Source organism: Phragmites australis, chromosome 8, assembly GCF_958298935.1.
Source record: "Phragmites australis chromosome 8, lpPhrAust1.1, whole genome shotgun sequence".
NCBI classification, from domain to species: Eukaryota; Viridiplantae; Streptophyta; class Magnoliopsida; order Poales; family Poaceae; genus Phragmites; species Phragmites australis.
The window spans coordinates 33,660,615-33,688,111 of NC_084928.1; the positions used below are offsets into that span (position 1 = coordinate 33,660,615).

The window sequence follows — 27,497 nt, forward strand, 5'->3', positions numbered from 1 at the left end:
ATTACTTATCACCTAGTATATGAACCCAACATCAAAGCTGGAAAGATTTAATATCTTCTCAGTAATCCGGTAACCGAAGTCTTCAATGGTTGAATCATGTATCTTGTGTTCTGCTCCAACATGAAGATAACTTCCTTTAATCAACAATGAAGCACCTCTGTTTGTTGAAATCTTTGTAACCAACATCTACAAGGCAGAGGCCCTCTGGAGGTGCTGGAGGCGCTGTTGCACGCCTACCGGTGGCCTCCATTAGGTTCAGCAAAGCATCAGCAGCAGCCTCTCTTATGGCAGTAGCAATAAGAACCCTAACCATCTGTACAGTGTAATTCAATGAGAACTAGCGTTCAGATCACGACTAGACTAAGGCTAGAAGACCACGTGACACATCACAGCTCGTAATTAGAGAAAATTATACATACTAGTCTCATCTCGTTAGCGTAATATAGTTTGGCCACTTCAGCACGAGAATGGAACATGAAACACTCCGTAGGTGGGCCACTGAAAATACAATAGAGCATCACAAGAAGTAACTAATGAGTTCTTTTAGCTTAAGAACAAGTACAAAAATAGAGACTTGGAATCCATATAAAAAGGAGCACATAATGTTCTCTTCAGTTGATAGGCAGTAATTAACGGTATGGTAGAGGATTTCAAGAAGGTTTTGGTGAACAATCATGCCATGATTAGGCGCAAAATTTTAGTTCACGCATTTAGAAAAATCAAGGTGCTAAATCTACGAGAAAACCATTTCTGTACACCGTATGTTATGAACTTATGATTAGATGAAACTTATACACTTCATGAAGCTTGCGTATCACGTGCAAACATCTTGTAGGATAGTGTCTTTCCACTTAGTTGTCTAATGATTTCGTCAACCCTCCCCACATCAAAGCTCCAAGGTTTTATGTTGTGCTCAAAATTCTCTAGTATTTTAGACAACTGATCTTCCCCTAAAATTAATTTTGCATCCTCATCAAGAGTAAAAATATACAGGTATCTGCTCGATTTGACTGCAAAACTAGGATGAAATTCACGTGAGACCTTCAAATTGTGTCATCAGTTAATATCCTGCACAACATCATCTATAGTGGTCTTGACAATTTCAAAACTTTCATCCACAAGAATAAACAATAAAATCTCTCATACTGGAAAATAAATGATTAAACACATATAGCCAATATCAAATAGTCGCCAAACTACATTTATAAAAGGCAGGAACATCCTTGAAGGGGTAGTAATACTTCATGAAGTCATACATGAGCTAAGGAGAACAAGACATCAGGGAGTGCTTGTCGGTGTATTTAGAACCAGGGGTCCCTAAGTCCCGAGGCCAGGCCGGCCATCCACCACATATCACCACCCTGCAAGGTAGGTAGAAGCTAAGTCCCGGGAGAAGGTGCTCGGGGCCGCCGCTTCTGGTTCCCGAGCACCCTAGTTCCCCGATGATCCGCAGAGCCCCAAATACCAAGAAGGAAGTGCTCGGGAGAGAGTTCCCCGAAGGTTCGCGCAAGATCATTCAACGACCCGAAGGGTCCCGTCGTCAGGGTGTCATCCAGTCAAAGGCCCAATGCCGCATTTAATAGGCACGCGCGGTCTGACATCCTGACATCCTGACATTCTCAGCTGCCCACGCCCCAGTGTCAGACCCTGCCATGCACTGGCAGGGGGCCGTGGGTCCATTAAATGCACGGATCCCGTCCCGTTTCATCCAGGTGCCTCGGGATAACGTTGCCGGAATCGAAGCGCTCCGCCTGCCACCCTGCCCTGGCAGAAGAACAAGACAGGGTGGGCGCACCGGGCACCTCTGAGGCTGCCCGGTGGGCCCCTTTTATGGCGCCCCGAGGCTTCCGCAGCGGCTGGTGGTCGAATGCGCGCCGCATTTCTCCACCGCCCCTGTCACTTCGCCAAGATGAAATGATTACGCCTTTCTCCGTGGCACCTTGGCATTCGCGTCCCCTCTTTCCCATTCAGGATATGTTGAGGTCGGCGCGCCTATAAAAGGAAAGGATGGAGAACACTAAAAGGAGAGAGCAAGAGCCCCCGACCACAAGACGACCAAGAGACCAGACAACCAACAATCTCCGGCGAACCAGGCCAAAGATAGATCGATAGACACTCGAACCAGCTCAAGTTAAGCTAGAACAGAAGAGCCTCAAGCTCTTTGTAAACAGTTCTCCCCTTAGAACCAGATATCTCCTTGAAGAATCCCCTTCAAGGATAAATATAGCGCTCATACAGGAGTAGGGTGTTACGCCTCCGTGCGGCCCGAACCTGTCTAAAACCCGGCGTACCCACTTTTCCTTGCATTAGGGTGATCGTCTCCCACCAGCCATCGCATTTATTTCTGTTCCCGATTATTTCCCACACAAGCTTTTCCAGGATCATCCCCCCGACCGAATCTCTAAAAAGGGGTCTCTCGGGATCCCTGCGACAGGAGTTCACTCTCCGACAGCTGGCGCGCCAGGTAGGGGGGAATATCCCTGGATTGTTTGTTTCACTTTTTTCTCCACAGGAAAAGATGGCCGGTGGGCACCGTCTCCAGCGTTCCGGCTCCACTTCCAGTAACGGAACGCTGCCCCACGAAGAAAGCCCCGTCGCTGCTGCGTACCCGCGGCAGCCGCCATCCACGCGTGAGGTTTTTCCCGCCCAAGGGGATCAAGGCGCTGGGCCCATCAGCACCGCCGCCGCTGCTGACGTACTTTTCGACCCCCAGCAGGTGGTCGGGACCCCGGCCGCCAGGTCTGCCTCTGGACCACGTCGGGTGCCGCCTCGGCGCAGGCTCGCTTTCAGTGAGGCCAGCCCAGGGAGCGCGTTGCTTGCGGCACAAGCTCTCCTCAGACACCCGCCCATTCAGGCCACGCCAAACACTCCGGAAGGCCGGTGGATGCAAGATGTCGTCGCTTTGGTCGGCACTGCTCGTCGCCAGGTGCAGGCCGGGAGTCCTCGCGCCACTTCTCAGCACGGTGCCGTCAGAGCCGGCTCCTCAGCGGGAAACACCCGCACGGGCCGAGGGGTCTCCAGGCGGAGTGCCGTCCCCCTGGCCATGTCCGGAGCCCGGGACCTTCGTTTGCACCTTGACGAGCGGAGGGGCCACGAAGATGCCCGAGTCACTCTCGAACGTCAGCGGGAGACCCGGCAGGGGGTTGGGGCAGAGGACCAGGCTTCCTCTCTCCCGGCCCATGACCACCGGGGATCCCCGGCTCGCCGCTTCTCGCCACCGAGAACCCCCGCTCGTGCTGCGGGGTACGGCACCGGTTGCCGTGCCTTCACCACCGAGCTCCGCCGGGTGAGGTGGACTTCCAAGTTCCGCCCCGAGCTGCCGGAGAAGTACGACGGGTCCATCGACCCCGTCGAGTTCCTCCAGATCTACACGACGGCCGTCCAAGCGGCCGGAGGCAGCGAAAAGGTGATGGTAAACTATTTTCATGTTGCCTTGAGGGGTTCCGCCCGCTCTTGGCTTATGAACTTACCCCCAGGATCCATCAGCTCCTGGGATGACCTGTGCCACCAATTCGTGGCCAACTTTCAGGGCACGTTCGCACGTCCCGGTTTGGAGTGCGACCTCCACGCCGTCCAACAGCAGGAAGGGGAGACGCTACGGCGATTTATACAGCGTTTCAGCCAGGTTCGCAACACTATTCCACGAGTGGCCCCCCATGCTGTTATTGTTGCTTTCCGGCAGGGCGTCCGTGACGAGCGGATGCTCGAGAAGCTAGGTACGCACGAGATCGAGACCCCTGCGGAACTTTTCGCACTGGCCGATAAGTGCGCCAAGGCTGCGGAGGCCAGGGCGTGGCATGCTCCTCGCCCCGCTCCCGATCAGCCAAGTTCTTCCCGCTTTGATAAGCGGGAAAAGAAAAAGAGAAGGAAGCGCGAGGCAGCTCCCGTCGAGCCAGCCCAAGTCCCCGCTCACAGGGTACCGCAAGAGCCCGATCACCGGCAAGAGCGTCAGCCGGGTGTCGATCGGCGCCCCGTCAAGGCCCCTGCTCGGGCTCCTCCTCGGGCCTCTGTGCCCGCGAGGGCCCCGGCACCGGCTAGGGCGCCAGCTCCAGCAAGAGCCCCGGCCCCTGGCCGAGCTCCTATTCCAGCAAGGGCCCCCGCTCCCGCGGGGCCCGAGCCAGGTAAATGGTGTCCCATACACCTGACCAGATGGCACGACCTCACGGAGTGTCGTACGGTCAAAGGACTCGTGGAGCAGCGCCAGAGGGAGCGCGACGAGTCCCGCGGAGGAGGCGATACCGAGGTCGTCCCCAACAACGCCGAGCTCGGCTTCCAGGAGCCCGAGCATGCGGTCGCCTTCATCGACGGGGGCGCTTACACACCCTGCTCGCGCCGTGGCATCAAGGTCATGCGGCGCGAAGTGTGCTCGGCAACCCCGAGCGAGGAGGCCACAAGACCCCTGAGGTGGTCGGATGCTCCGATCACGTTCAGCATGGCTGATCACCCCGTCAGTACTGCAGCCGTGGGATGGCTACCTCTGGTAGTGTCTCCCACTATCTGCAATGTTAAGGTCGGCAGAGTGCTGATCGACGGTGGTGCCGGCCTCAACCTCCTTTCCAAAGAGGCTTTTGAGAAGCTGCAAGTATCTTCCCGACGCCTAAAGCCGTCCCTCCCCTTCTGTGGAGTAACTCCCGGGCACTCCCTGCCCCTCGGGCAGGTTGAGTTGCCTGTCACATTCGGGAGCCGGGACAACTTCCGCACGGAGTGCGTCCTCTTCGATGTTGCGGAGCTCCCTCTCCCCTACAACGCCATCCTCGGGCGCCCGGCGCTCGCCAAGTTTATGATGGCCGTGCATTATGCATACCTTACGGTTAAGATGCCCGGCCCCGCAGGCTCTATCTCCGTGATCGCCGACTCCGGCGGCGCTGTCTCCTGCGCCGAACAATCATACATGGCTCTGGTCTCAGCGCAGGCCGAGGTTGATGGCTCTTCAGGGGGCCTGGGACCCTCTTCATCTAGACCCCGACTCGCCGCCGACACCTCTGTTCCAACGAAGGAGGTCGAGGTGGGCGAAGATGCTACCCAGGTTGTCCGTATCGGCAGCAACCTGGGCAGCAAATAGGAAAGCGCGCTCGTCGCCTTCCTCCGGGCTAGCGTGGACGTGTTTGCCTGGCAACCGTCCGACATGCCCGGGATCCCTAGGGAGGTGATCGAGCATCACTTGGCTGTGCGTCCGGACGCCCGCCCAGTGAAGCAGAAGGTCCGGCGGCAGGCGCCAGAGCGCCAGGAGTTTATCCGCGAGCAGGTCCGCAAGCTCCTCGACGCCGGATTCATCCGAGAAGTCCTCCACCCCAACTGGCTAGCAAACCCAGTCATCGTCCCGAAGACCAACGGCAAGCTTCGCATGTGCGTGGACTACACCGACCTTAACAAGGCTTGTCCTAAAGATCCCTTCCCCTTACCTCGCATTGATCAAATCGTAGATTCAACTGCGGGATGTGATCTTTTGTGCTTCCTAGATGCAAACTCTGGGTATCACCAGATTCGCATGGCCGTAGGGGACGAGGAAAAAACTGCTTTTACTACCCCGGTGGGGACTTATTGCTACATGTCAATGCCTTTCGGCCTGCGCAACGCTGGATCATCCTTCCAGCGCGCCATTCGTATCACTCTTAACTCGCAGGTTGGCCGCAACGTCGAGGCTTACATCGACGATCTCGTGGTCAAAACCCGAGATCGCGCCACCCTGCTCAAGGACCTTGCCGAGACTTTCAATAGTCTCCGCTCTACCCGCCTCAAGCTCAACCCGGAGAAATGTGTCTTCGGGGTGCCGTCCGGCAAGCTCCTTGGTTTCTTGGTCTCTGGCCGAGGAATCGAGGTCAATCCGAAGAAGATCCGGGCCATCGAGCAGATGCGACCCCCGGTTCGACTCAAGGAGGTCCAGCGCCTCGCCGGCTGCATGGCCGCCCTCGGGCGCTTCATCTCCAAGCTCGGGGAGCGAGGGCTCCCCCTCTTCAAGCTTTTGAAGAAATCCGATCGTTTTGACTGGACGTCGGAAGCCGAGCAGGCCTTCCACGACTTAAAAAAGTACCTTACCTCGCCACCCGTTTTGGTGGCTCCCTCCCAAGGTGAGCCCCTACTACTTTATGTTTCGGCCACTCCTCAGGTCGTGAGCATAGTGCTGGTGGTGGAGCGCGACGAATGTTCGGGGCCGGGTGCTGGGTCCCAGCTCCCAGAGGCCCCCGACCGTTCACTTATCCTCGCGGCTCCCCCTGGGCAAGGGGTCGAGCCCGAACACACTGCTCTTCCTAGCCAAGGAATCGAGCCCGAGTGCCCGGCTAGCCCCGACCATACCACCGACCCTGGGGGCTGTGGCAGCCCCCCGGGTGGGGCCACCATCTGGGCCCGCCGGGTACAGCGACCGGTGTACTTCGTCAGCGAGGTCCTCCGGGAGGCCAAGACAAGGTATCCCCAGGTGCAGAAGCTACTCTATGCCGTGCTCGTCGCCTCCCGGAAGCTGCGCCACTACTTCCAGGCGCACAAGATCTCGGTGGTTACCACTTATCCACTGGGACCCATTCTCCGGAACCGGGAGGGCACCGGGCGCATTGTTAAATGGGCGGTTGAGTTGGCGGAGTTCGACCTACACTTCGTCTGTCGCCAGGCAATCAAAAGCCAGGCACTCTCCGACTTCTTGGCAGAATGGACGCCCGTCCCCTGCGTCATCCCAGAAGAGATCTCTGCCTATCCTGGGCACGACGCGCCTGGGTACTGGGTTATGCACTTCGATGGCTCCCTCTCGCTGAAAGGCGCAGGGGCCGGAGTGGTTCTCACCTCCCCAACAGGTGAAGAGCTCCGGTACGTCGTACAGTTGCAGTTCCGCGCATCCAACAACATGGCGGAGTATGAAGGTCTCATCGCCGGCCTTCGGGCTGCGGTGGGGCTCGGGATTCGTCGCCTCCTGGTCAAAGGGGACTCCCAGCTGGTCGTCAACCAGGTTTCCAAGGAGTACCAGTGCACGGATCCTCAAATGGCAGCGTACGTGGATGCAGTCAGAAAGCTCGAGAGACGCTTCGACGGCCTCGAATTGCGGAATATCCCTCGCCGCGACAATGCTCCGGCCGACGAGCTCTCTCGCCTGGCCTCCTCACGTGCGCGCGCCCCTGCCGGAGTCTTTGAAGAAAGACTCGCACGGCCTTCCGTCCTGCCTGCCGAACAGGATGAAGGGGAAACCTCGAACTCAATTCAGGGGACCCCGGCGGTACCCTCAGTGGGAAGCCCCGTCAGGGCGCCGCCGTCCGGCGAGTGCGCTGTGCTCGCCGAATGTCCTCAAGATGCCTCGTGGATGTCTGACATCCGAGGGTACTTGAAAGAAAAGTTCCTACCTGGGGATGAGGCGTCTGCCGAAAGGGTTGCTCGGCAGTCCAAACGCTATACCATAGTAGATGGGGATCTCTACCGACGTAGCGCAGGAGGTGTCCTCCTAAAATGCATCTCTCGGGCAGAAGGCGGCGATCTTCTCGCTGAGGTCCACAAGGGCGAGTGCGGTGGCCATTCATCGTTCCGCACGCTGGTCGGGAAAGCCTTCCGGCAAGGTTTCTACTGGCCTACAGCTCTCCAGGATGCTTCCGAGCTGGTTCGGCGCTGCAGGGCATGCCAGTTCCATGCAAAGCAGATTCACCAGCCAGCTCAGGCTCTCCATACCATTCCCCTGTCATGGCCTTTCGCGGTCTGGGGTTTGGACATTCTGGGTCCGTTCCCCCGAGCAGTCGGGGGCTATGCATACCTATATGTCGCTATCGACAAATTCACTAAGTGACCGGAGGCGGTCCCAGTCGTCAAGGTGACCAAAAACACGGCGCTCCAGTTTATCCGCGGCATCACCAGCCGCTTCGGTGTCCCCAATCGAATCATCACCGACAACGGCACCCAGTTCACTAGTGCCTTGTTCGGGGACTATTGCGAAGATCTCGGCATCAAGCTTTGCTTCGCTTCCGTCGCTCATCCTCGGAGTAACGGGCAGGTCGAGCGCGCCAATGCGGAGATACTCAAGGGCCTCAAAACCCGGACCTATAACGTACTCGCTAAGCACGGAAAGGGATGGGTAGACGAGCTGCCAGCCGTGCTAAGGGCCAATCGGACTACGCCAAGCCGCGCCACCGGGGAGACTCCATTCTTCCTCGTCTACGGCGCCGAAGCAGTCCTCCCCTCCGAGCTCACTCTGGGCTCCCCTCGAGTGCATGCATACTCTGAGGGTGAGCAGGAGCATCAAAGGCGCGACGACGTGGACTACCTGGAAGAGCGCCGATGGCTTGCTGCTGTCCGAGCGGCTCGGTACCAGCAGAGTCTGCGGCGTTATCATCTGCGCCATGTCCGGGCCCGGTCTCTCGAGGTGGGGGACCTAGTTCTCCGACGCATCCAGTCGCGCGAAGGAATGAATAAGTTGTCCCCTGTGTGGGAAGGTCCCTTCACCGTGATCACGGTCCCCCGGGCAGGTTCTTTCAGGTTGGCGACGGAGGAAGGACAGCCACTCCCGAATCCGTGGAACATCGAGCATCTTCGACGCTTCTACCCGTAGATTGTCGTGTTCACGGTTCAGGTTAGTAAGGCCGGGGGCTTCTCCCTGCCCGAGCAGTATGAAGGCTTCGCCCCGTGGGGTAAGTCGCTGTCGCCCAACCTTGTAAATATTGCACATTAAGTTTTTCAATAAGCAATCGCTATGTCAAAATATTTTTTCTGGATTCCGTATGTTTAATCTGTCTGGTGAGGAGCTCGGTTGAGCGAGAAAAAGTTCGCTCTCTCTTTTTTTTCCCGGCTGACAAAAGAATCCCGATCGGTATGCATGCGAGCAGTCGCCGCTGACTTACGTCCGCCATGGTAGGCTGTGGTGTTCGGTGTCATGACAGGCTCCCGGGCACTACCGAGTTTCGGGGTGCTCCGGGTAATCCCATCGCTCGAGCTGCTCGAGTAGTCCGGAGCTCGGGCCTCCGGAGCGAGCTGTTGGTGCTCGGTCTGGTCTGTCATACCCGGGCGCCACCAAACCATAGGACCTCTGGGTTATGCCTCTGCCCGCTCTTGTCCGCCGGTTTGGGTGTTCGAGAGGTCTCGGGTCGAAAACGAGAGCAGTCTATAACAAGTACCGCACTGGCAGAGCGCACCAGACAAAGAAATCCTATTTTTTCTCTTAAGTCACAGGCTAGCGATCGCAAGCAGCTCGGCCGCGAGGGCTTTAATGCCCCGGCCTTTGGTCGGCCCCAAGGGTCCTCGGGTGGTCGAGATCACCCGACCCTAGGAGCCTCGTATGCCTCTGGGCACTCGGGCACTCCGTTGAAAGAATCGAGTCCCCGGGCACCCGAGCTCAGAAGCACATCCCTCCTGGATCGATGAGCTGGAAGGCCGACAGCTGTCCGGTGAGTGGTTATATTCAGACAAGTCTGCTTTAAGTAAATTTATGTCTTCGAGTCACTCTCGGGGGCTCTCGCAGTTTAATCTGTTCGGCGAGGTGGCCTCCTCGCACGCAAAACCCTGCCGCGTGACTATTTTTTCCCAGAACGACAGAACGGTTTGCAGAAAAGAGTAGCGTGCTCGCGATAACGTCTGACCGAAGCCCTTCGTGGTGGTAGTGGTGTTCGGTCCGCTTTTAAGGACCCCGAGCACTACCGAGTCCTCGGGTGCCCTGGGTAATCCTATCGCTCGAGCTACTCGGGTAGTCCGGAGCTCAGGTCTCGGGGGCGGGCTGTCAGTGCTCGGCCTGGCCCGTTTAAAGCCCGGGCACCACCGGACCGCGAGGACTCTTGGTCACATTCTCGCCCGCACGCGTCTCCCTTCTACTAACTGAGTGGTCGCAAAGTGAAAAAGTGTTCATCAGGCACGGCGTGTTCCGCGCGGGATCAATCCATCTCCCGGACAAGGAAGTCTCTGTCTTTGTTCTTAACTTAGGCAATACGGATTCGTGAGAGCTTGAAGGCCGACTGTGCCAGTAGCAGCGATCAAAGACAACTTCATCCTCGGGGACGGGAAGGTTGGGAACGGCCCGACTGAGTACTCCCCGGGACTTCGAAGTAAAACATCGGAAGAAGCATCGAACACATAGAGAAACTGAAGTTGCGAGCCCAGGGAAAAACAGCCATTTAATATTCACAGGATACTCCCAAGGCATTTTCTAAGGGTTCACTCCTACATCTACAAACAAAAGGAAAGAGGCTACAAAAGATCTAGTCGGCGGCAGAAGCGTCGGCTGAATCCTCTGAGTCATCCCCGGGGGCTGGCGGCGGCGGCACCTCTCGCCTGAAGCCGGCCGCCACCTCAGCGGCGGTGCTCCGGAAAGTTGCCCGGGCGACCTCCCCCTCAGCCTCGACCACTCCCTCCCGCGCCGGCTCCAGTGGGAAGTTCGGGTCCCTGCTTCGGTAGCAGGCCAGGACGTGCTCGGCCACGGCACGTGCCAAGCCACGTCCCTCCCGGGCAGCAAGTTCCTGGACTGCCCAGGGCAGGGTCTCGAGGCGCTCGCAGACCTGCTGCAGCCCCAACACTTGTCGTGCGGGGCCGTCGCCCTTCTTGTCGTCGACAAGCCGTCCAAGACCACCCTTCTCCACGGCCCGTCGCATCCGCCGGAGTATGTCCTCCAGCATATGCTCGAGGTTGACCCGCGAGACAAAGGCAGTCTCGATTTTCTCCTTGGCGGCCCGCAGTTGTGCCTCGAGTCCCTGGTCCCCGGCCGGACCGGGAGCACCGCCAGCCACGGTGGGGACGGCAGCCTGCTTCGTCTTGGCCACCATCTCGGACAAGGCGCGTTCGCGCTCGGCCAGTTCCGCATCGTGCTTCGCATTCTCCTCCGCCCTGGTAGCCGCGGCGACCGTCGCAGCAGCAGCTTCGCCCTCTCGGCGACTCAGTTCGCCTTCTCGGCGACTCAACTCATTCTCCCGCCGGGCCAACACATCCTCCTGCTGGGCCACCGAATCCTCCCGTGCACCAAGATCCGACGCCGATAGCTCGTTGTCCACTTCCCGGACGGAGACGTCCTCCTCCCAGCGCTTGATTTCTTCTCTGATCTTCTGGAGATCGTCTTCCCAGCGCTGGAGATCGGCGCGCGTCTTCTCGGCCGCATCCTCCCGGCGGGCCAGCTCGGCTTGCCGCTCCTCCGCGGCCTGCTCCCGGGCTGCGACAGCCACCTCCCTCTCCTGCGCCTGCCCCATCCTGGCAAGGGCCTCGGCAGCTTGCTGCCTCGACGCCTCGGCCAAGCGGGCGGCGTCTTCTTGTTCCCGTGTGGCCTCTGCCCGCGCGGTCTTCAGAGTTTCTCGTTCCCGCACGGCTTCCGCGCGGATGTCTTCTAGGAGTTTCTGCTCCCGCGCGGCTGCCGCACGGGCCTCCTCCTGGGCGCCCGCCAGCTGCGCCTTCTCCAGTGCCAGGCGGGCGCACTCGGCTTCGAGCTCCCCCTCCTTGGCCTTCACCACTGCCCCCAGCTGCCCGACTGCTACTTGGACACCTTTAATGGCGGTCAGGAAGGGATCGGCAGGCCGGCCGGGCACTGGGGGGGCCCAGGCTTCTCCGCAGGATGCCTCCAGGGGGGCCGAGCTCTCCGCCGGGCCTTGCGCCGCCATCCGCCCCGGGCTCTGCCTGACCGGGGTAGGCTCCGCCGGAGCCAAGGTTTCGGACAGCGGCCGCATTCCCGCATCGGCCGCCCTGTCCGCCGGCCCCGGCAGAACATCCACCTCCACCATTATCCGCCCCGGGCTCTTCGCGCCCGGGGTAGGTTCCGCCGGCGCCCTTCTCTCAGCCGCCGCCTCCGCCTCTCTCCCAGGGGCCGCCACGTCAATTGGCATCTCCGCCGTTCCTATGCCGGCCTCCGCCGTTGCAGCGGGCAGGCTCGGCTCTGGCCCCGGCGCCTGCTCTCTCTCCGTCACAGCAGCGCCTGCAGCCGGCCTACGGGAGACAAGTGAAAGTTGTCAAAACTCAGTTCGAGCCGGAAATGCCCATGGAAAAGCAAGCAAGAAGACTCACCGATACCGCCATTTGGCCGCTGGGAGCCTGATGTCCGGGTCCGGCGCTGTCGGTCCTGACTCCTCCCGCCGCCTCTTCCGTTGGGGGCTCGGCTGAGCCGCTGCGCGGGGTACGGGCGCCGTCGTGCGGGCCACGGGTGCCGCCGCACGGGTCTCGGTCTCCGCCGTGCGGGTCGCGGGCGCCGATGCGGGCCCCATCCGCACCAGGCGCGGCTCCAGCACCGGAAATGCCGCCGCTGCCGTCGGCGACGGCGGAGAATCCGGCACTAGGATCAAGGCCCGGGGACGCTTTCCCCGATCTCCCGGTGCCAACTCCGCAACAACTTCAGTGGCGCCCTCCTCTCTGGTACGGCGGCTGCCGCTTGCGGCGACCCCTTCACCAGCCTGCGCCGAGCTACCAGCGACCTCATCGCCAAGTAGTTCCTCCAGCCCGGGGAGTTCGGAGGCCTCAGGACTCCGGCTTCTTGGCCGGTCCACGGGCCCCTGGGCATCGAACTCCGGCAGCCCCGCCATAATGGCCACCCGGCTGGGGTTGGCACAGAGCGCCATCTCCGGCCACGGGAGTTCCGCCCGGCTCATATCCTCCGTTCCGGTGATCACCCTTGTCATCCCCCGCAGTTCCGCCGCCCCCAGATCCCAGCTCGCGCCAATCTGGGTCCTGGTGATGTCCTCCGACCCGGTGTAGAACCAGCTCGGCCGGGCCCGTTCTCGCAGAGGCGCCAACCGACGACGCAGAAAATCCGCCACCACCATGACTGAGGTCAGCCCGCCCTCGCGCAGTTCCAGAATGCGCTCCAGCACCGGCTTCAGTCTCGCATCTTCTGGTGGCGGCGCCTCCCACGTTGATCGCCGAGGTTCCGCCGCCTTCTCTGGCAATTCGAGGCGCTCGTGGGGGTCGATGTCGACGAAGAACCAGTCCCGTCGCCATTCCTCCCACTTGCTGCGCATCACCTGGGGAATGTAATGGTCCCCCAGGCCTTCCCGGAGCCGAAGGTTGCAGCACCCCGCGACGTCCGCCGTGGAGTGCCCCCTCTTCTTCCCCACCGGCCGAAGGACGAAGAAGTGGCGAAGCAGCGTCGCCGACGGCATCACCCCCACGAACATTTCGCAGAGATGCGCGAAGACCGCCAACGCCACGACGGAATTGGGGCTTAGATGCACCAGTTGAATGCCGTACGTCTCCAGCACTTGCAGAAAGAAGGCGGAGAACGGCGGCACCAACCCCGCTGCCACGAAGGAGGTGAAGAGGACGGTCCGCCCAGGGACGGTCGTCGCCGGCGTCAGAGTCGCCGGCCTCACCGCCACAGCACCCTCCTGACCCTCCGGCACCAGCAGCTTCCTAATCTTATCCGCCGCCTCCTCGTTCCTCAGACGAGACTCCGGCAAGATGCTGTCCGAAGTTTTGTCCCGTCATCCTCCTCCAACCCTCGTCATCTCGGCAAGATGGGGGATGTTTTTTGGTGGTGAAAAGAGAGAGAAGGGAGAATGCTCCGGTCGCCTGGGAGTTTCCTGAGGGCTTCGGAGCACGAAGAAGGCAAGAGCACAAGTGCAAGAGAGCGTAAAAAGGGGAACGGACCGATCCGTTCCCCCTTTTATATCTCAAAATTCAAAAACTGCCGCCCGAACGGTTCGCTCGGCGAAGCGTCGCCTCGATCGGCGCAACTGTCAGGCGAATCTCCCGCCGATCGCGCGATGTCAGCGGTTGCCAGGCGTATTTTCCTCGATCTGCGCGGCAACCGCGCGTGCCGCCCGTATGGTTATCATACCCTTCGGAAGTTGTGTGGACACGCGTCCACTCATTTTCCCGTTGGAACATACTTGAGGTCTAGGTCCGCAAGGGCCACCCCTCGAAAGCTTGCCACATGGCGTCCTCGCCAGCCTTGGCCTCGGTCGCGACGAAGGGCCCATTCGCAGTCTCCGTCCCATCGGCTACCAACGGGCCCGGGGGCTACTGTCGGTGTATTTAGAACCAGGGGTCCCTAAGTCCCGAGGCCAGGCCGGCCATCCACCACATATCACCACCCTGCAAGGTAGGTAGAAGCTAAGTCCCGGGAGAAGGTGCTCGGGGCCGCCGCTTCTGGTTCCCGAGCACCCTAGTTCCCCGATGATCCGCAGAGCCCCAAATACCAAGAAGGAAGTGCTCGGGAGAGAGTGCTCGGGGCTGCACGTGGCAGCCCCCGAGGACTCGGTTCCCCGAAGGTTCGCGCAAGATCATTCAACGACCCGAAGGGTCCCGTCGTCAGGGTGTCATCCAGTCAAAGGCCCAATGCCGCATTTAATAGGCACGCGCGGTCTGACATCCTGACATCCTGACATTCTCAGCTGCCCACGCCCCAGTGTCAGACCCTGCCATGCACTGGCAGGGGGCCGTGGGTCCATTAAATGCACGGGTCCCGTCCCGTTTCATCCAGGTGCCTCGGGATAACGTTGCCGGAATCGAAGCGCTCCGCCTGCCACCCTGCCCTGGCAGAAGAACAAGACAGGGTGGGCGCACCGGGCACCTCTGAGGCTGCCCGGTGGGCCCCTTTTATGGCGCCCCGAGGCTTCCGCAGCGGCTGGTGGTCGAATGCGCGCCGCATTTCTCCACCGCCCCTGTCACTTCGCCAAGATGAAATGATTACGCCTTTCTCCGTGGCACCTTGGCATTCGCGTCCCCTCTTTCCCATTCAGGATATGTTGAGGTCGGCGCGCCTATAAAAGGAAAGGATGGAGAACACTAAAAGGAGAGAGCAAGAGCCCCCGACCACAAGACGACCAAGAGACCAGACAACCAACAATCTCCGGTGAACCAGGCCAAAGATAGATCGACAGACACTCGAACCAGCTCAAGTTAAGCTAGAACAGAAGAGCCTCAAGCTCTTTGTAAACAGTTCTCCCCTTAGAACCAGATATCTCCTTGAAGAATCCCCTTCAAGGATAAATATAGCGCTCATACAGGAGTAGGGTGTTACGCCTCCGTGCGGCCCGAACCTGTCTAAAACCCGGCGTACCCACTTTTCCTTGCATTAGGGTGATCGTCTCCCACCAGCCATCGCATTTATTTCCGTTCCCGATTATTTCCCACACAAGCTTTTCCAGGATCATCCCCCCGGCCGAATCTCTAAAAAGGGGTCTCTCGGGATCCCTGCGACAGGAGTTCACTCTCCGACAGTGCTGGTAAAAATTGACTTTGAAAAGGCTTACGATAAGGTTAATTGGAATTTCCTTGAGGATGTAATGAAAGGGAAAGGGTTCCCTCCCAGATGGATAGACTGGGTCATGCAATCTGTCAAGGGTATGCAGATGATACAATACTGGTGATTGATGGCTCTGGTAGTTCTATCCTTAATCTAAAGATAATCTTATACTGCTTTGAGTGGCTATCTGGTCTCAAAATCAACTTTCATAAAAATGAGGTGTTTGCCTTTGGTATGGACCAAGGTAACCAGGAAAAGGTGGCTAATATGCTTAATTGCAAACTAGGCTAGCTACCCCTTAAATACTTAGGAATCCCTATCTCTGACCATCACCTGGGAGAGGCAGCTTCTGCTGAGGTGCTACCTAAGATGATGAAGAGGTTAGACCCATGGAAGGGCAAAAACCTGACTTATGGGGGCAGGCTGACTTTGACAAACTCTTGCCTTACTAGCTTACCAATGTACACCATGGGATTGTATTTGCTACCCAAAGGGGTACACAAGAGGATGGATACTGTTAGGTCAAGATTTTTTTGGAGAGGAGCTGAGGATGTGAGCAGATACCACATGGCTAAATGGGTAGCCATATCCAGGCCCAAGGATTATGGGGGGTTGGGTATCCTAAATACACTAATAATGAATGAGTGCCTTCTAGTCAAATAGATATGGAAGCTTGAATCTGGATCTGAGGAGACCTGGCACAAGTTGCTCAAGGCCAAGTACATGCCAGAGGACAATTTCTTCAATTCCAAACAGAAAGGCACCTTACAGTTCTGGAAGGGATTACATAAAGTTAAACATCTTTTTTAAATAGGGAGCTATCTTTAAGGTTAACAATGGGTATAAGGTTTCCTTCTGGAAGGATGTCTGGAGGGGTGAGACTCCTTTGAAAACTCAATTCCTTGAGCTGTTTGCCTTATGTGCTGACCCAGATGTGGTGGTGTCTGATTGTTGGGGCCAGGATGAGTGGGATATACAATTTAAAAGGAGTCTGACAGCATATGACCAGATCTAATGGGAAGAATTGCACCAAAGGTTACAGGGTGTCCACCTGAATGAAAATGAGGATGAAGTTGTTTGGGCACTGGACAGGTCAGGGAATTTCACCACCAAATCACTTTATAGGTTCTTGACCTTTGAAGGGGTGTCTTGCAAGGGAGATAAGACACTCTGGGCTTGTAAGCTACCACTGAGAATCAAGGTGTTTCTGTAGCAAATGCTTCACAATAAACTTCCAGTGGCCACCTCCCTCAAGAAGAGAGGCTGGAAGGGAAATAGAAACTGCTTCCTTTGTAACAAACCTTAAGATACTAACCACATCTTCTTTGGGTATGTGTTGGCACAATTCACTTGGAGTTCCCTGAGGGATATTTTTCATTGGAATGGGTTCACTTCTTTGATAGCCAACTTATGGGCAAGCTGGCTGCCGAAGAAGTTCAAAATCTCTCAAAACCTAGGGCTGTTTCTTTTTGCAAGAATCACTTGGGCTATGTGGAGGATTCGGAACACCATGGCGATCAAGAGGAAATTCCCCCAACAGGCCCGCGGATGTGCTGACCCTAGCTATATCATTCATGCAGAAATGGAAGGTCCTCCTCAAAGAAGACGACAATGCTAGGGTGGGGGCAGGCTCGGATCAGGTCAGGAGATGGCTGCGAGATCTTGCCCCGAATGAGAAGACCCTGACTGACATATATGAGCTCTGAGAGGTTGATATGATTCATATGCTTTGTTCTTGTCTGAAGTTGAGCGCTTGCGCTTCCTCTAGCAGCTAACCAGTCCTGTATTTTTGTGACTATGTATTCCTAAGGAGCTACTGTGCTTCATTGTTCACTGGTGTCCCCAGCTGCCCTCTTTCTTTTTTCCTTTTGGCTATGAACTGGAACTTGTTATTTGGCTTTCAATATAAGCCGAGTTTATCTCTGGTAATATATATATATATATATATCAAATAGTCACCACTAGCAGCATAAATGTCAAGTGCGATCATATATTCTGCAAAAAAAGAATAAAATATACCTCTGAAACATGCAATGTTTTTAGCTTATCTGGAGCAGCTCATTTATTGCATCGTTTATATCTCCAGACTTTACATCCTTTCTCCATATATCTATAATTAACAGTAAATATACCATATCATACATCAGGGGAAGTGCCTAACCAAGAAAATTTTTGTATCTCACCATGCCATTGAAGTTAAATTTTCAGTTAAGTGCACAAGACCGCTTATTTTTTTATATGCTAACAAGTTCTGTCAGACCTAGTGAAATGCATGATATGCATTGGTAGAGTTAGACAACTGAGGAACAAAATTAGCACTCTTTGAACAATAACAGTATTTTGGGCATATTTTGGTCAAAGTTATGGATTGCACTGCTAAAACTCCACATTATGTTTCTTGGATAAGAAAGCAGTGGTATATTTGGTATGTACAAATTGTCACGGTTAATGATCTGCTAAGGTAAGATGCACCGAAAGCAAATGATTTGTATCGTCTTCTTCTATGAACAAATAGATATTTCCTTCATCGAAGTCACACAATTCAAACAACATTTACACATAAGCTATATGGTTCAAGAGATTTTAAAATGCTGCATAAGAAAGTTCACAAATGTGGTTAAATTAGAAAGAAAAAAGGCAATGCAGAAATCACCAGTATATGTGTTCTCAAGGTTAACTAGCAAAATGAACAAACTTGCTGAACAGCAGTCACCCTTTTGTCGGTGTGCTCAGGAACAATGGCACATCCTTCTACTGGCAAAGATCTTGCTTCAAGCTGTTTAGCTTTTCTCTCATCAACAAATTTTCCAAAATGTTTTTCCACTAAATTGCAACCAGTACAAAGTAAAAAAACAAGAATATATACATTTTTAGAGTAATAGGTTGAACAAAATTACCCCTGGACAGTATTGAGACCATACTGCTTATGCCAACCATCGAACGACCCCCCATGGTATGAAAGAACAATCTTAAAGGTTACTCTTTCCCATCAACCACCCTGATCTTTGGACGAAATAGTTGATGTGTGTTTTTCTAATGGTGTTGGGTAATCTTCTCCAGTAGTATCAAGGGTGCAATGTTTCTGTGGAAGTAAAATCTAAATGAGTTTCTCCAAAATAGATTTGCCTCAAAAAGAGATCTATTTACTGAAAGATATTATAATTCAGCACAGTAAATATAATAGTTAGAATAAATCATCGCCAATTGTTTTTTTGTCACCACCAAAAAGTGACTTCGTTTATTTACTATTATGGTCCACAATCGTTGACTCAGATAATCGCATGTTTCATTGATACTAATGGTATCATAATCTAAGTATCAATGTATTGAGTGACAAACATCACTACCTGGCTACTATATGGGGGCAAAATTCTTTCTCACCTCATCTTTCCCAAATAGCGTGGCGAGCCCCACGGCATCGGCGCCGATGCGCACAAGCTCAGCATAGAAGTTGACCACCCAGCTTCACCACTGCGCGTACATGTACTCGTAGCTCTCCCTGCTGACCCAGTAACCAGTAAAGCTCCAGGGCTTAGGCTCAAAGCCCTAAAAGCTTGAGGAGAAAGTGACGTGAGTAGGGAAGTGCGGTTACTTGGCTGTTCACCGGAGGTGGTGGCACGTGTCGGTGTGCTTGTAGTGCACGTGGTCGTCTCGCTCCGCCACCACCGCCATGAGGGGTCGGAGTTTGGCAAGCATACACAAGACCTTGAATACGTGAGAATGTGCAGTAACACCGAACGCGCATATGTATATACCTTAGTCTAAGCTAGGTTAATCTAGATGCTCTGGAAAAATACTTATGATCGAACTAGGGCGGGTAGGCTTAGATACGCCATCGGCTCGTTCGCGGCTGAGACCTATTGGTCGCAGAGTTCGCTTCCATGACTTCCCTCTCATCATGATCCCCTCGTGTGGTCGGTTTCACAGCAAGATTGATCCGTCACGGACTCGCGTTGGTGTCTCGGGCGTACGGTTCGGTTCCATGTCAGAGTCGAAGCACCTTAAATTCTAATTCTACTCCGACTCCATTACCACGATGTGTATTCATGATCACTTCCCCAGCCGATAAATCAACCCATATGTTTGCTACTCGCCAATTGACAATCGTTCCAATCAATCTGAGGAGACGGCACTTTGATCGCAAGGCTAGCGTTCCGGCGACCACGCGAAACCAAGGTTCTGCGAGGTGACAGCGACGATGGCTTCCGGCGAGCCCGGAGACGGCGCCGACGGGAAGGGCGTGACGACGATCACGCTCATCTGCTCGGACAATGAGGCGTTCGAGGTGCCGGAGGCGGCGGCGAGCATGTCGCTGACCATCCGCCACTTGATCGAGGACGGCTGCGCCGACGGCGGCATCCCGCTCCCCAACGTCACCGCTGGCATCCTCGCCAAGGTCCTCGAGTACTGCAGCAAGCACGTCGCCGCGAGCTCCGAGGCTGGAAGCGCCTCTGACGCGGCCTCGAATTCCGAGGCCGGAAGCTCCTCCAACGCCGTCGATGCTGCCACAGCACCGGAGAAGGAGGAGGATCTGGCAAGCTTCGACAAGGCGTTCATCGACGTGGAGCAGGACACGCTGTACGACCTCCTGATGGCCGCCAACTACCTCGAGGTCAAGGGCTTGCTGGACCTCGCCTGCCAGAAGGTCGCCGACATGATCAAGGGCAAGACGCCGGACGCGATCAGGCAGACGTTCAAAATCAAGAACGACTTCTCGCCCGAGCAGGAGGAGAAGATCCGCGAGGAGTATCAATGGGCCTTCGAGGAGTAGAGGCCGCTGGGTGCCGAGGAAGAACTCGCGTGCCCTTTGGCATGCTGCGTATATAGTTTAGCTCGGGATTTCAATTTCGTTTTATATTTTTTTTCGTTCATGGTGAAAAGATCGAAATTTATTAAATTTCGGTTATTTTTCATTCTCTCCTATATAGATCCTACATGTTAGTGGAAGAAAATTTCAGAATTAAATATTTCATTGTCCTTTGAAATTCACAAAAAAATTTATTCTCTCCTACATGGGCTCAAACTCAAAAATCAATTTGCCTCAAAAAGAGATCTATTTACTGAAAGATATTATAATTTGGCACAGTAAATATAATAGTTAGAATATATCATCGCTAATTGATTTTTTTGTCACCATCAAGAAGTGGTTTCGTTTATTTACCACTCTGACCCACAGTCATTGACTTAGATAGTCGCACGTTTCATTGACACTAGTGGTATCATAATCTACGTGTCAATGTATTAAATGACAAACATCACTACTGGCTACTATATGGGGGCAAAATTCCTTCTCACCTCATCTTCCCCAAATAGCATGGCGAGCCTCACGACATCATCGCCGGTGCGCACGAGCTCAGCATAGAAGTCGACCACCTAGCTCCACGGCTGCACGTACATGTACTCATAGCTCTCCTTGCTCAACCCAGTAACCAGCAAAGCTCCAAGACTCAAGCTCAAAAGCCCTAAAGGCTCGAGGAGAAAGTGAGGTGAGTAGGGAAGTGCGGTTACTTAGCTGTCCACCGGAGGTGGTAGCACATGTCGGTGTGCTTGTAGTGCACATGGTCATCTCGCTCCCTCGCCACCGCTGCCGCTGTGGAAGCCGCTACGACGGTGCGTTTTCCAATACCAAAATAGGGGGGGGGGGATCAGAGAAAAAGGGCACAAACAAGGCTTCGTCTGGAACATAAGAACTCCAAAGAATTCATGCGGAAATCTATTATATATATTAAAGGACTAAGAATTAAAACAATTCTAAAGATCAAATTACTATAGCTATCACTCATGTGAGTTTCATATATATATATGGATACGTGTATGTATATATATACATATACCTATATGTATCAGTATATATACGTACACGTAATTTTTTTGAAATTCCAGAAAAATAGCGAAAGGAATAATAGTTATATTGATAAATCAGTTGAAATAATCTAAAATGCACACGAAATATAAAACTCAAAAAAATATGAAACAAATTTAGTTAGGTTCGTATTACTGTCGTTTACATGTTAAAATTATGTGCATGCATTGAAGTACCAATGCTTTCTCCATAATTAAATAAATGTGTTAAATATTGATAAATTCATAAACAAATATTGAGATATCCAAAATAGCGAATTCAATTTTTTTAGTCTTCTTTTATCTTGCTCTGTGTAATAACAAAACGGGTGCGGCGTAGACGCACCAATCCACCTAGTTACACTATTAAAAGGGCACAAATGAATGTTGTTCTGGGACTGGTGCAATGTATTTGCAAAAAATAGAAAATTATAATGTTATGAAACTATTTTTTAAAATGAATCTAGCCAATTTGTATTCAAAAGTTTAATCCCAAATATATTTATAAATAAATTTTAAATGGTACAAAATATATTTAAAATATAGCAAATTTGTAATATTATAAAACTGCTTTTCAAGACAAATCTAACTTTACTATTTTAAAATTTCAATCAAAATATTAAAAAATATATTTATGTTCAAAGTTTAAACGTATTAATTGCACGTAACTCAATATGACTTTTTTTTTACCGGAGAGAGTAATACCTTAAGCCAAAAAAAAAAGGCTGAGGTTATCTCCAGCTATAACCTGGAACCCTGCTCTCTTTTTTTCCTTCTAACTGAAAAGGACTGTGTTATAGAGAGTCTATCGGCTGGAGCCTGGAGCCGTGCTATATGCCATTGCTTAGTTTAGCATCACATGACTTGATTCGTGAAAAACGAGCATATATGTTACTGTCTTTGTTTTTGCTGTGGATTATTATAATTTGAATTTTATGGTGAAACTGATTCGATTGTAGATTTTATAGTACAACGTAGATCGTGAGAATTAACTTTTAAATTGTAATCATTTATTTTTTTACTTTTGAGATTATAATGTATAATTAGAATAAAAACAAACAGGACTTAAATTTAACTGAAAAGGGCTGTGTTATAGCGAGCCCTATCAGCTGGAGCCTGGAGCCGTGCTATATACCATTGCTCAGTTAATTCACGCAAAACGAGCATATGCTACTCAAATCGACACTAACGTATCTCTCAATTTCCATCCGGGTGTTGATTTCCCGAAGAACTGTTCAAGTTTACAAGGGAACAAGCATCTTTACAAACACACGGGCAACGGCACGACTGTCAGGACACATTTCTCCACTTCCATTTTTGGTGTGGAAATCTTCCCAGAAAGAGCCGTCTCAGGTTTATATAACGCCGTCATGGCAGAAAGCATTCGCATTACATGCTTTCCACAACTCTCCTCTACATACAATTGCTAATCGGATGAACAAGAAACCTGCGTCGCCATCAGGGAGAACTAACATTGACTGACTGATCTTTAAGAACATGGACGGCAGTGCAAAAGGCGAGTGCAAAAGGCTCAATCGTCATGAAAAACTGCTCCGTGTTATATCTTGTACAAATCCTCGTCAGGAGGGTCCTTTTTACTTCCATTTCTGGAAGGGGATGCTAACAACTCCAGGCCAGGCTGCTGTCCATCGGAATCCGGTGACGGGATGTACAGCTTGGACTCCAAAGACGGCTCGCTCTTGCTCCGGCCATTCCCTGGCCGTGTTCTCCTGCTCTGCGGAGCTGGCTTTCCGTTCACAGGTTCCACAGCTTCAGTTTTTACTGCCGGTTCCTGCTTGGCCTTCTCCGTCTCAACACTCTCTGTAGGCTCCTTCGGGACCTCGTAGAGCGTCACAGCACCTGTGATACAGTTCTGGAGGAGTATGTCTTGGCATTCAGGCATGTTTTGCACCGCCTCAAAGGTCTCGACAACTTGGCTCATGGTTGGTCTTCCTTTGGGATTCTGGCTCAAGCAGCGGTATGCAAGACTTGCCACCTCAATGGCAGCCTTAGTGGAGTACTGCCCTTCCATTCTTGGATCAATGATCCTGAACAGCTTCCGATTGTGAACTAGGAGGGGGCGTGCCCACTCAACTAGGTTATGCTCACGAGTCGGGCGGCTCTTGTCCACAGCCCTCCTTCCAATAATCATCTCTAGAAGCACGACACCAAAACCGTAAACATCACTTCGTGCGGTCAGATGGCCTGTTGCAAGTTAATTGATGATTAAGGATTAACATATTTGAACTAAGTCAGGTACAATGCAGTCTCTATTCGTTCTTGAGAACACATTCATTTACTTCTTCATAACATGACTTGCTATCTAATAATATAGGGAAATCCTTGTTTACCAGTCATGACATATTCTGGAGCTGCATAGCCATAAGTTCCCATGACCCGAGTTGACACATGTGTTTGGTCTCCACTAGGTCCTGTTCTTGCAAGACCAAAGTCTGAAAGCTTAGCATTGTAATCCTGCAAGATGGTAAAGAGTGGCATTGATATGCTATCAGAGATAATATATCGATGTATAACAAGATGGTCAAGGCAAAACTGATAAGTGTTCTTTATTTGGCCTAAAAACACATGGACACATTTTGGAGCAAAAAATATAATTGAACTTGCAGGGCACTCAGTAGAATATATGCAGAGTAGTTCCTCTAGATATTAAGATAAAGACATCTTGATATATATAGACAGAATGCATCACCAGTGCACCATTCAGCAGTGGAAACATGTTTTATATATCATTTGGTTGGTAATATGAGAAGTTTGATACAGAAACAGCCTTAAAACAAGTAGTTGAAACAGGGCAATAATATCAACACATTCAAATATAGTAGACAAAACACAAACCGCATCTAACAAGATGTTTGATGTCTTGAAATCCCGATAGATGATGGATCTCTCGGCTCTGTGAAGGTACTCAAGCCCCCTTGCGGCACCTAACGCGATCTTCACGCGCGTTGACCAAGGCATATTAAGGCAAACCCCTGTTATCTTACAAGCGAGTAGATAAAATCAAGAGAACCCCCTTTTGAAATGGAAAACTACATATAACTGGTCTTCCAGACCAAAAACAACAAAGAAAAAGCTTGAAGCTTGCTAGGTATATTTTCCTGCCACCACTTCAATAGAATATCTCTTATGCTAATCACATCAAACATGTTCATTCAATAGATCAATGAATAACAGAGAAAATTTCGGCACATACAAGACTAGCATCTGTTATAATGATGGTGCAATGACTATGGCCATTCAGTTACTAATATTTATTAATTTCATTTTCTTAATGGCCAGGTTATCATGTTTATGGAGGTTGTAGATTACACTATGCTACCGCAACACTGACTGAAGAATTCCAATCACATTTGGTCGCCTGACTAACTTGATGATACAGTGTGTAAATTGAAGTGTTAGCTTTTTTTTTAACATTTCGAGATTAAATTTATAGTGTTGGTAGCAAGGTTGTGCTGAATCATGCATAGTTGTCATTTGTCATTATATGTAAATGGAATTAATGTGAATGTCTTTTTTGCTGAATTGTCTAAAGGCAAAATAATATGCTCCATGCAGGTTGAGGTACCATGAACAATGACCAATAAATAGGGTAGGGTGCAAATAGTCAGTTAGAACTTACGGCGAAAAAGGTGCTTTTCAAGGCTCCCGCAAGCCATGTACTCATAGACAAGCAGTCTATGTGAACCCTCACAGCAATAGCCAATCAGTTCGACTAAATTTGGATGACTAAGTTGCCCAAGATAGTTGACTTCTGCCTGGAAACACATCAGAAAACCATTAGTCCTCCATTCATTGCAGGTAGTATACTAGTTTATTTCAACCTAGTAATCTGCATAGAAATGCACTCTTCTATCTCTATTTTTATGTGATTTTTTTAAAAAAGTAAGCAAGGAAGACGACACTTCAATAAAGACAATAAAGAAAACTGTTCTGATAACTAAATTGAAACTTTGATATCCTATCAGCCAAGCCTCATGAAGACTTCACATGAGCCATAAATCAACATGAATTCTTCTTAATCTATATGACAATATCCAGGTTTAAAAACAGGAAGAAAGCAATGAGACTTACCAACCATTCCTTATCTCCCTGAAAGCCCTCTGGGTTTAGTTCTTTCACAGCAACCTGCCTGGATGGGAAACCGGCTCTAACATTTTCATCAATTACACCTTTGTAAACAACTCCAAACCCACCTTCCCCAAGAATTTGGTCTGGTCGGAAGTTTTTTGTAGCTGCTCTCAATTCGTTGTATGTGAAAATATTAACATTTCCATATCCTTCTACTTGCAAGTCCTCCACATCTTTTGGAGGGGCAAGAACACTTGCTATAGCTTTACAATCAGATTTGCATTTCCTCAGTCCATCTGGTCCAGCAGCTTCACCTGATAGAAATTTTAAAAAGTAACTTCATCAGGAGAGAATCAAAGGTGTACACATGGTCAATGCATATCTTAAAAAAATCGAGAACTATAACGTATTCCACTAGTCCTTTGGTCCCAGTAGATAATTTTTTTAAATTCACATTAGTCCCATGAATGCATGCTAATGAACTGTGCTGAGCATTATGCAAAGAAGAAAAAGATCTGACAGAGGACTTTTGGATACCACATCTTTAACCACTGTACAGTAATAAACATTACTTGAGCACCAAAACCAAAGTTAAGACATGTGAGAAAACTTCAATGAGCAAGGACTACACAATTTACAGGCAGTGAAGAATCACAGATAAGATAACACAAGAATATTTTAAGGTCGACACAAAGTTCAGCAAGCACCTCTTTTACAAGTTCAATGCATTCTGGCCAGAATACTTTATTTTACGAGACAAAGATAAGAACATTTCTTGCCCTTATGAAGACAAAGTTTTCCCTGTATGGATTAAAGACATAAAGTAGATAATCCTCACTACCCAAATACTTGCCTTCATTGGCAGGCTTACTGCGTTCCATCCCCTCTATCAACAATGTATCTTTAAAGCTGATCTACAGAGCTGAGAAGCTCCAGAATTATTTCCTCACGTTCAACTGGCATACTGTAAATACATGGTTGAGGGCTATGGATATGACATGGACAAAGAAGGTTCTCTGTTTTGGCTTCAGCAACATTTTAAGAATGGTTTGAAGGGAGCATTTGTGGTCACAAGTTCCCAAAAGCAGGACACCATATGTCATCTCTTTCCCTCTTTTTCTGGATAAAGCAGCTTCTACTAAAACTCTTGAATATATCAGCACAACTGTCTCGCATTGATAGCATCAAAGTTCTCTTCTCACTTTATCCATTAACTGTCTTCGGGGTTAAATTGGGCCTTCACGTTTGACCAACTTCTCAGAAACACTACATTCTTCCTTTCTACGCACATTGAAGACTGGCTGAAGATCAAGTTACTGGATTGTTCAAGCACTGTCTTTGCAGAATACGAAATTATCTAGGAACTTTGCCGAGACAAATTAAGTTATACACCAAAGTATGTGCTAAATTTGACTTATTCTTCCCCTAGACTGCAGCTTGTCAGAGACCTTGCCTCAGACTGCAATTTCATAAGCAACCTATCAGTCTATCACCATATCATGTCTTCAAAGGGGCGTCAAGTAACAAAATTGTACCATGCAAACTTAGTTCAAACAATAAATGAAGGGAAACTACGAGTAGAGAGCCTGAATATACGATATTGAATCAATTTTCAGCACCCAAAAGACTATGCATGACATTCCCCTTCACTCGTTACTAGTTACATGAGCTCACAAGCACAAAGATAGCAACAAACTACAATCGGGCAACCCATCCTAAACATTCAAACCAATCGAAATCCTCATAAAAAATCCATTCTTTCCTTTCTATCTGATTTTACCAAAATCCATAATGAATGACGAGTTCACAACAAAACTACACATCCAACCACGCGAAACCGTGAACCTTCAGCTCCATACACCTCTCAAATACAGCAAACTACATCAGAGACAACAGCACAAGAACACGAACCTGGCCTGCTCTGGAGCCGATGCTCCTCCAGAGAGAAGCATCCGCCCATGGGAGCCCCCAAGATCGCGCTTTTCCCTCCAATCCGGCCCTACTCCCTCCTCCCCATCGCCCGTCTTCGGCCAGATCCACGCCCCCAAAAGCACAGCCCCTCGTCAACTGGGACCGCCCTACCGGAAACTCCTGCCGCACCAACCCGCCGCTTTACCGGGCAAAATTGCGCCGCGGCCGTCCCGCGCTCTCCTGTCCCGCCACCGGAGCCTGTGCACTCGCCGGCGCGCCGCCCGAATTCGCCGCCTGAGCTTCTGGTGCGCTCCCGGATGCGCGTTTCCCACCTGTCCCTCTCCTCACGCGTGGTTTTCCTCCACTACTTCCTCGCCTCTATTTTTCGGAGAAGAGGAGGCGACGAGAGGAGAAAAGAATAGGCGGATTAGCTGTGCCAGAGGGTTGGAATGAGTAAAAGGAAGCTGCTTTCGATTAAATAAACGCCGCGTACAACACAAACGCGGAGCAATTGGCAGCTTGAGAATTTTTTTTTTCCTCTTGT

General features: G+C 51.6%; 2 protein-coding genes and 1 pseudogene across 3 annotated transcripts; 1 reads left to right on the forward strand and 2 right to left on the reverse strand.

Moving 5' to 3' along the window:
* Positions 1–136: 136 nt before the first annotated feature.
* On the reverse strand, positions 137–22,325 carry LOC133927772 (uncharacterized; annotated as a pseudogene).
* Positions 19,080–19,943, forward strand: LOC133925985 (SKP1-like protein 1B). Its single transcript, XM_062371719.1, has one exon. The coding sequence runs from the start codon at positions 19,311–19,313 to the stop codon at positions 19,881–19,883; it is 573 nt and encodes a 190-aa protein (XP_062227703.1). The 5' UTR covers positions 19,080–19,310; the 3' UTR covers positions 19,884–19,943.
* LOC133927175 (probable serine/threonine-protein kinase PBL17) lies at positions 22,135–27,497 on the reverse strand. Of its 2 annotated transcripts, none has more exons than XM_062373499.1 (6): positions 26,954–27,497; positions 25,046–25,356; positions 24,594–24,729; positions 23,810–23,946; positions 23,305–23,428; positions 22,135–23,158 (listed from the first exon to the last, which is right to left on the reverse strand). In XM_062373499.1, exons 1-6 carry the CDS (start codon positions 27,000–27,002, stop codon positions 22,512–22,514), a joined length of 1,404 nt encoding a protein of 467 aa, XP_062229483.1. In that variant the 5' UTR covers positions 27,003–27,497; the 3' UTR covers positions 22,135–22,511. The 2 variants fall into 2 exon arrangements, with proteins under 2 accessions (XP_062229483.1, XP_062229485.1); XM_062373501.1 differs by lacking the exon at positions 26,954–27,497 and adding an exon at positions 25,896–26,947.

Bases quoted from the DNA above. Each gene is read 5' to 3' on its own strand.
- LOC133925985 (XM_062371719.1), top strand. From the start codon at position 19,311: ATGGCTTCCGGCGAGCCCGGAGACGGCGCCGACGGGAAGGGCGTGACG.
- LOC133927175 (XM_062373499.1), bottom strand. From the start codon at position 27,002: ATGGGCGGATGCTTCTCTCTGGAGGAGCATCGGCTCCAGAGCAGGCCA. The intron at 23,947-24,593 runs GTAAGTTCTAAC...GTAAGATAACAG, and splicing joins TGAAAAGCACCTTTTTCGCC to GGGTTTGCCTTAATATGCCT. The intron at 23,159-23,304 runs GTAAACAAGGAT...AACTTGCAACAG, and splicing joins TCCAGAATATGTCATGACTG to GCCATCTGACCGCACGAAGT.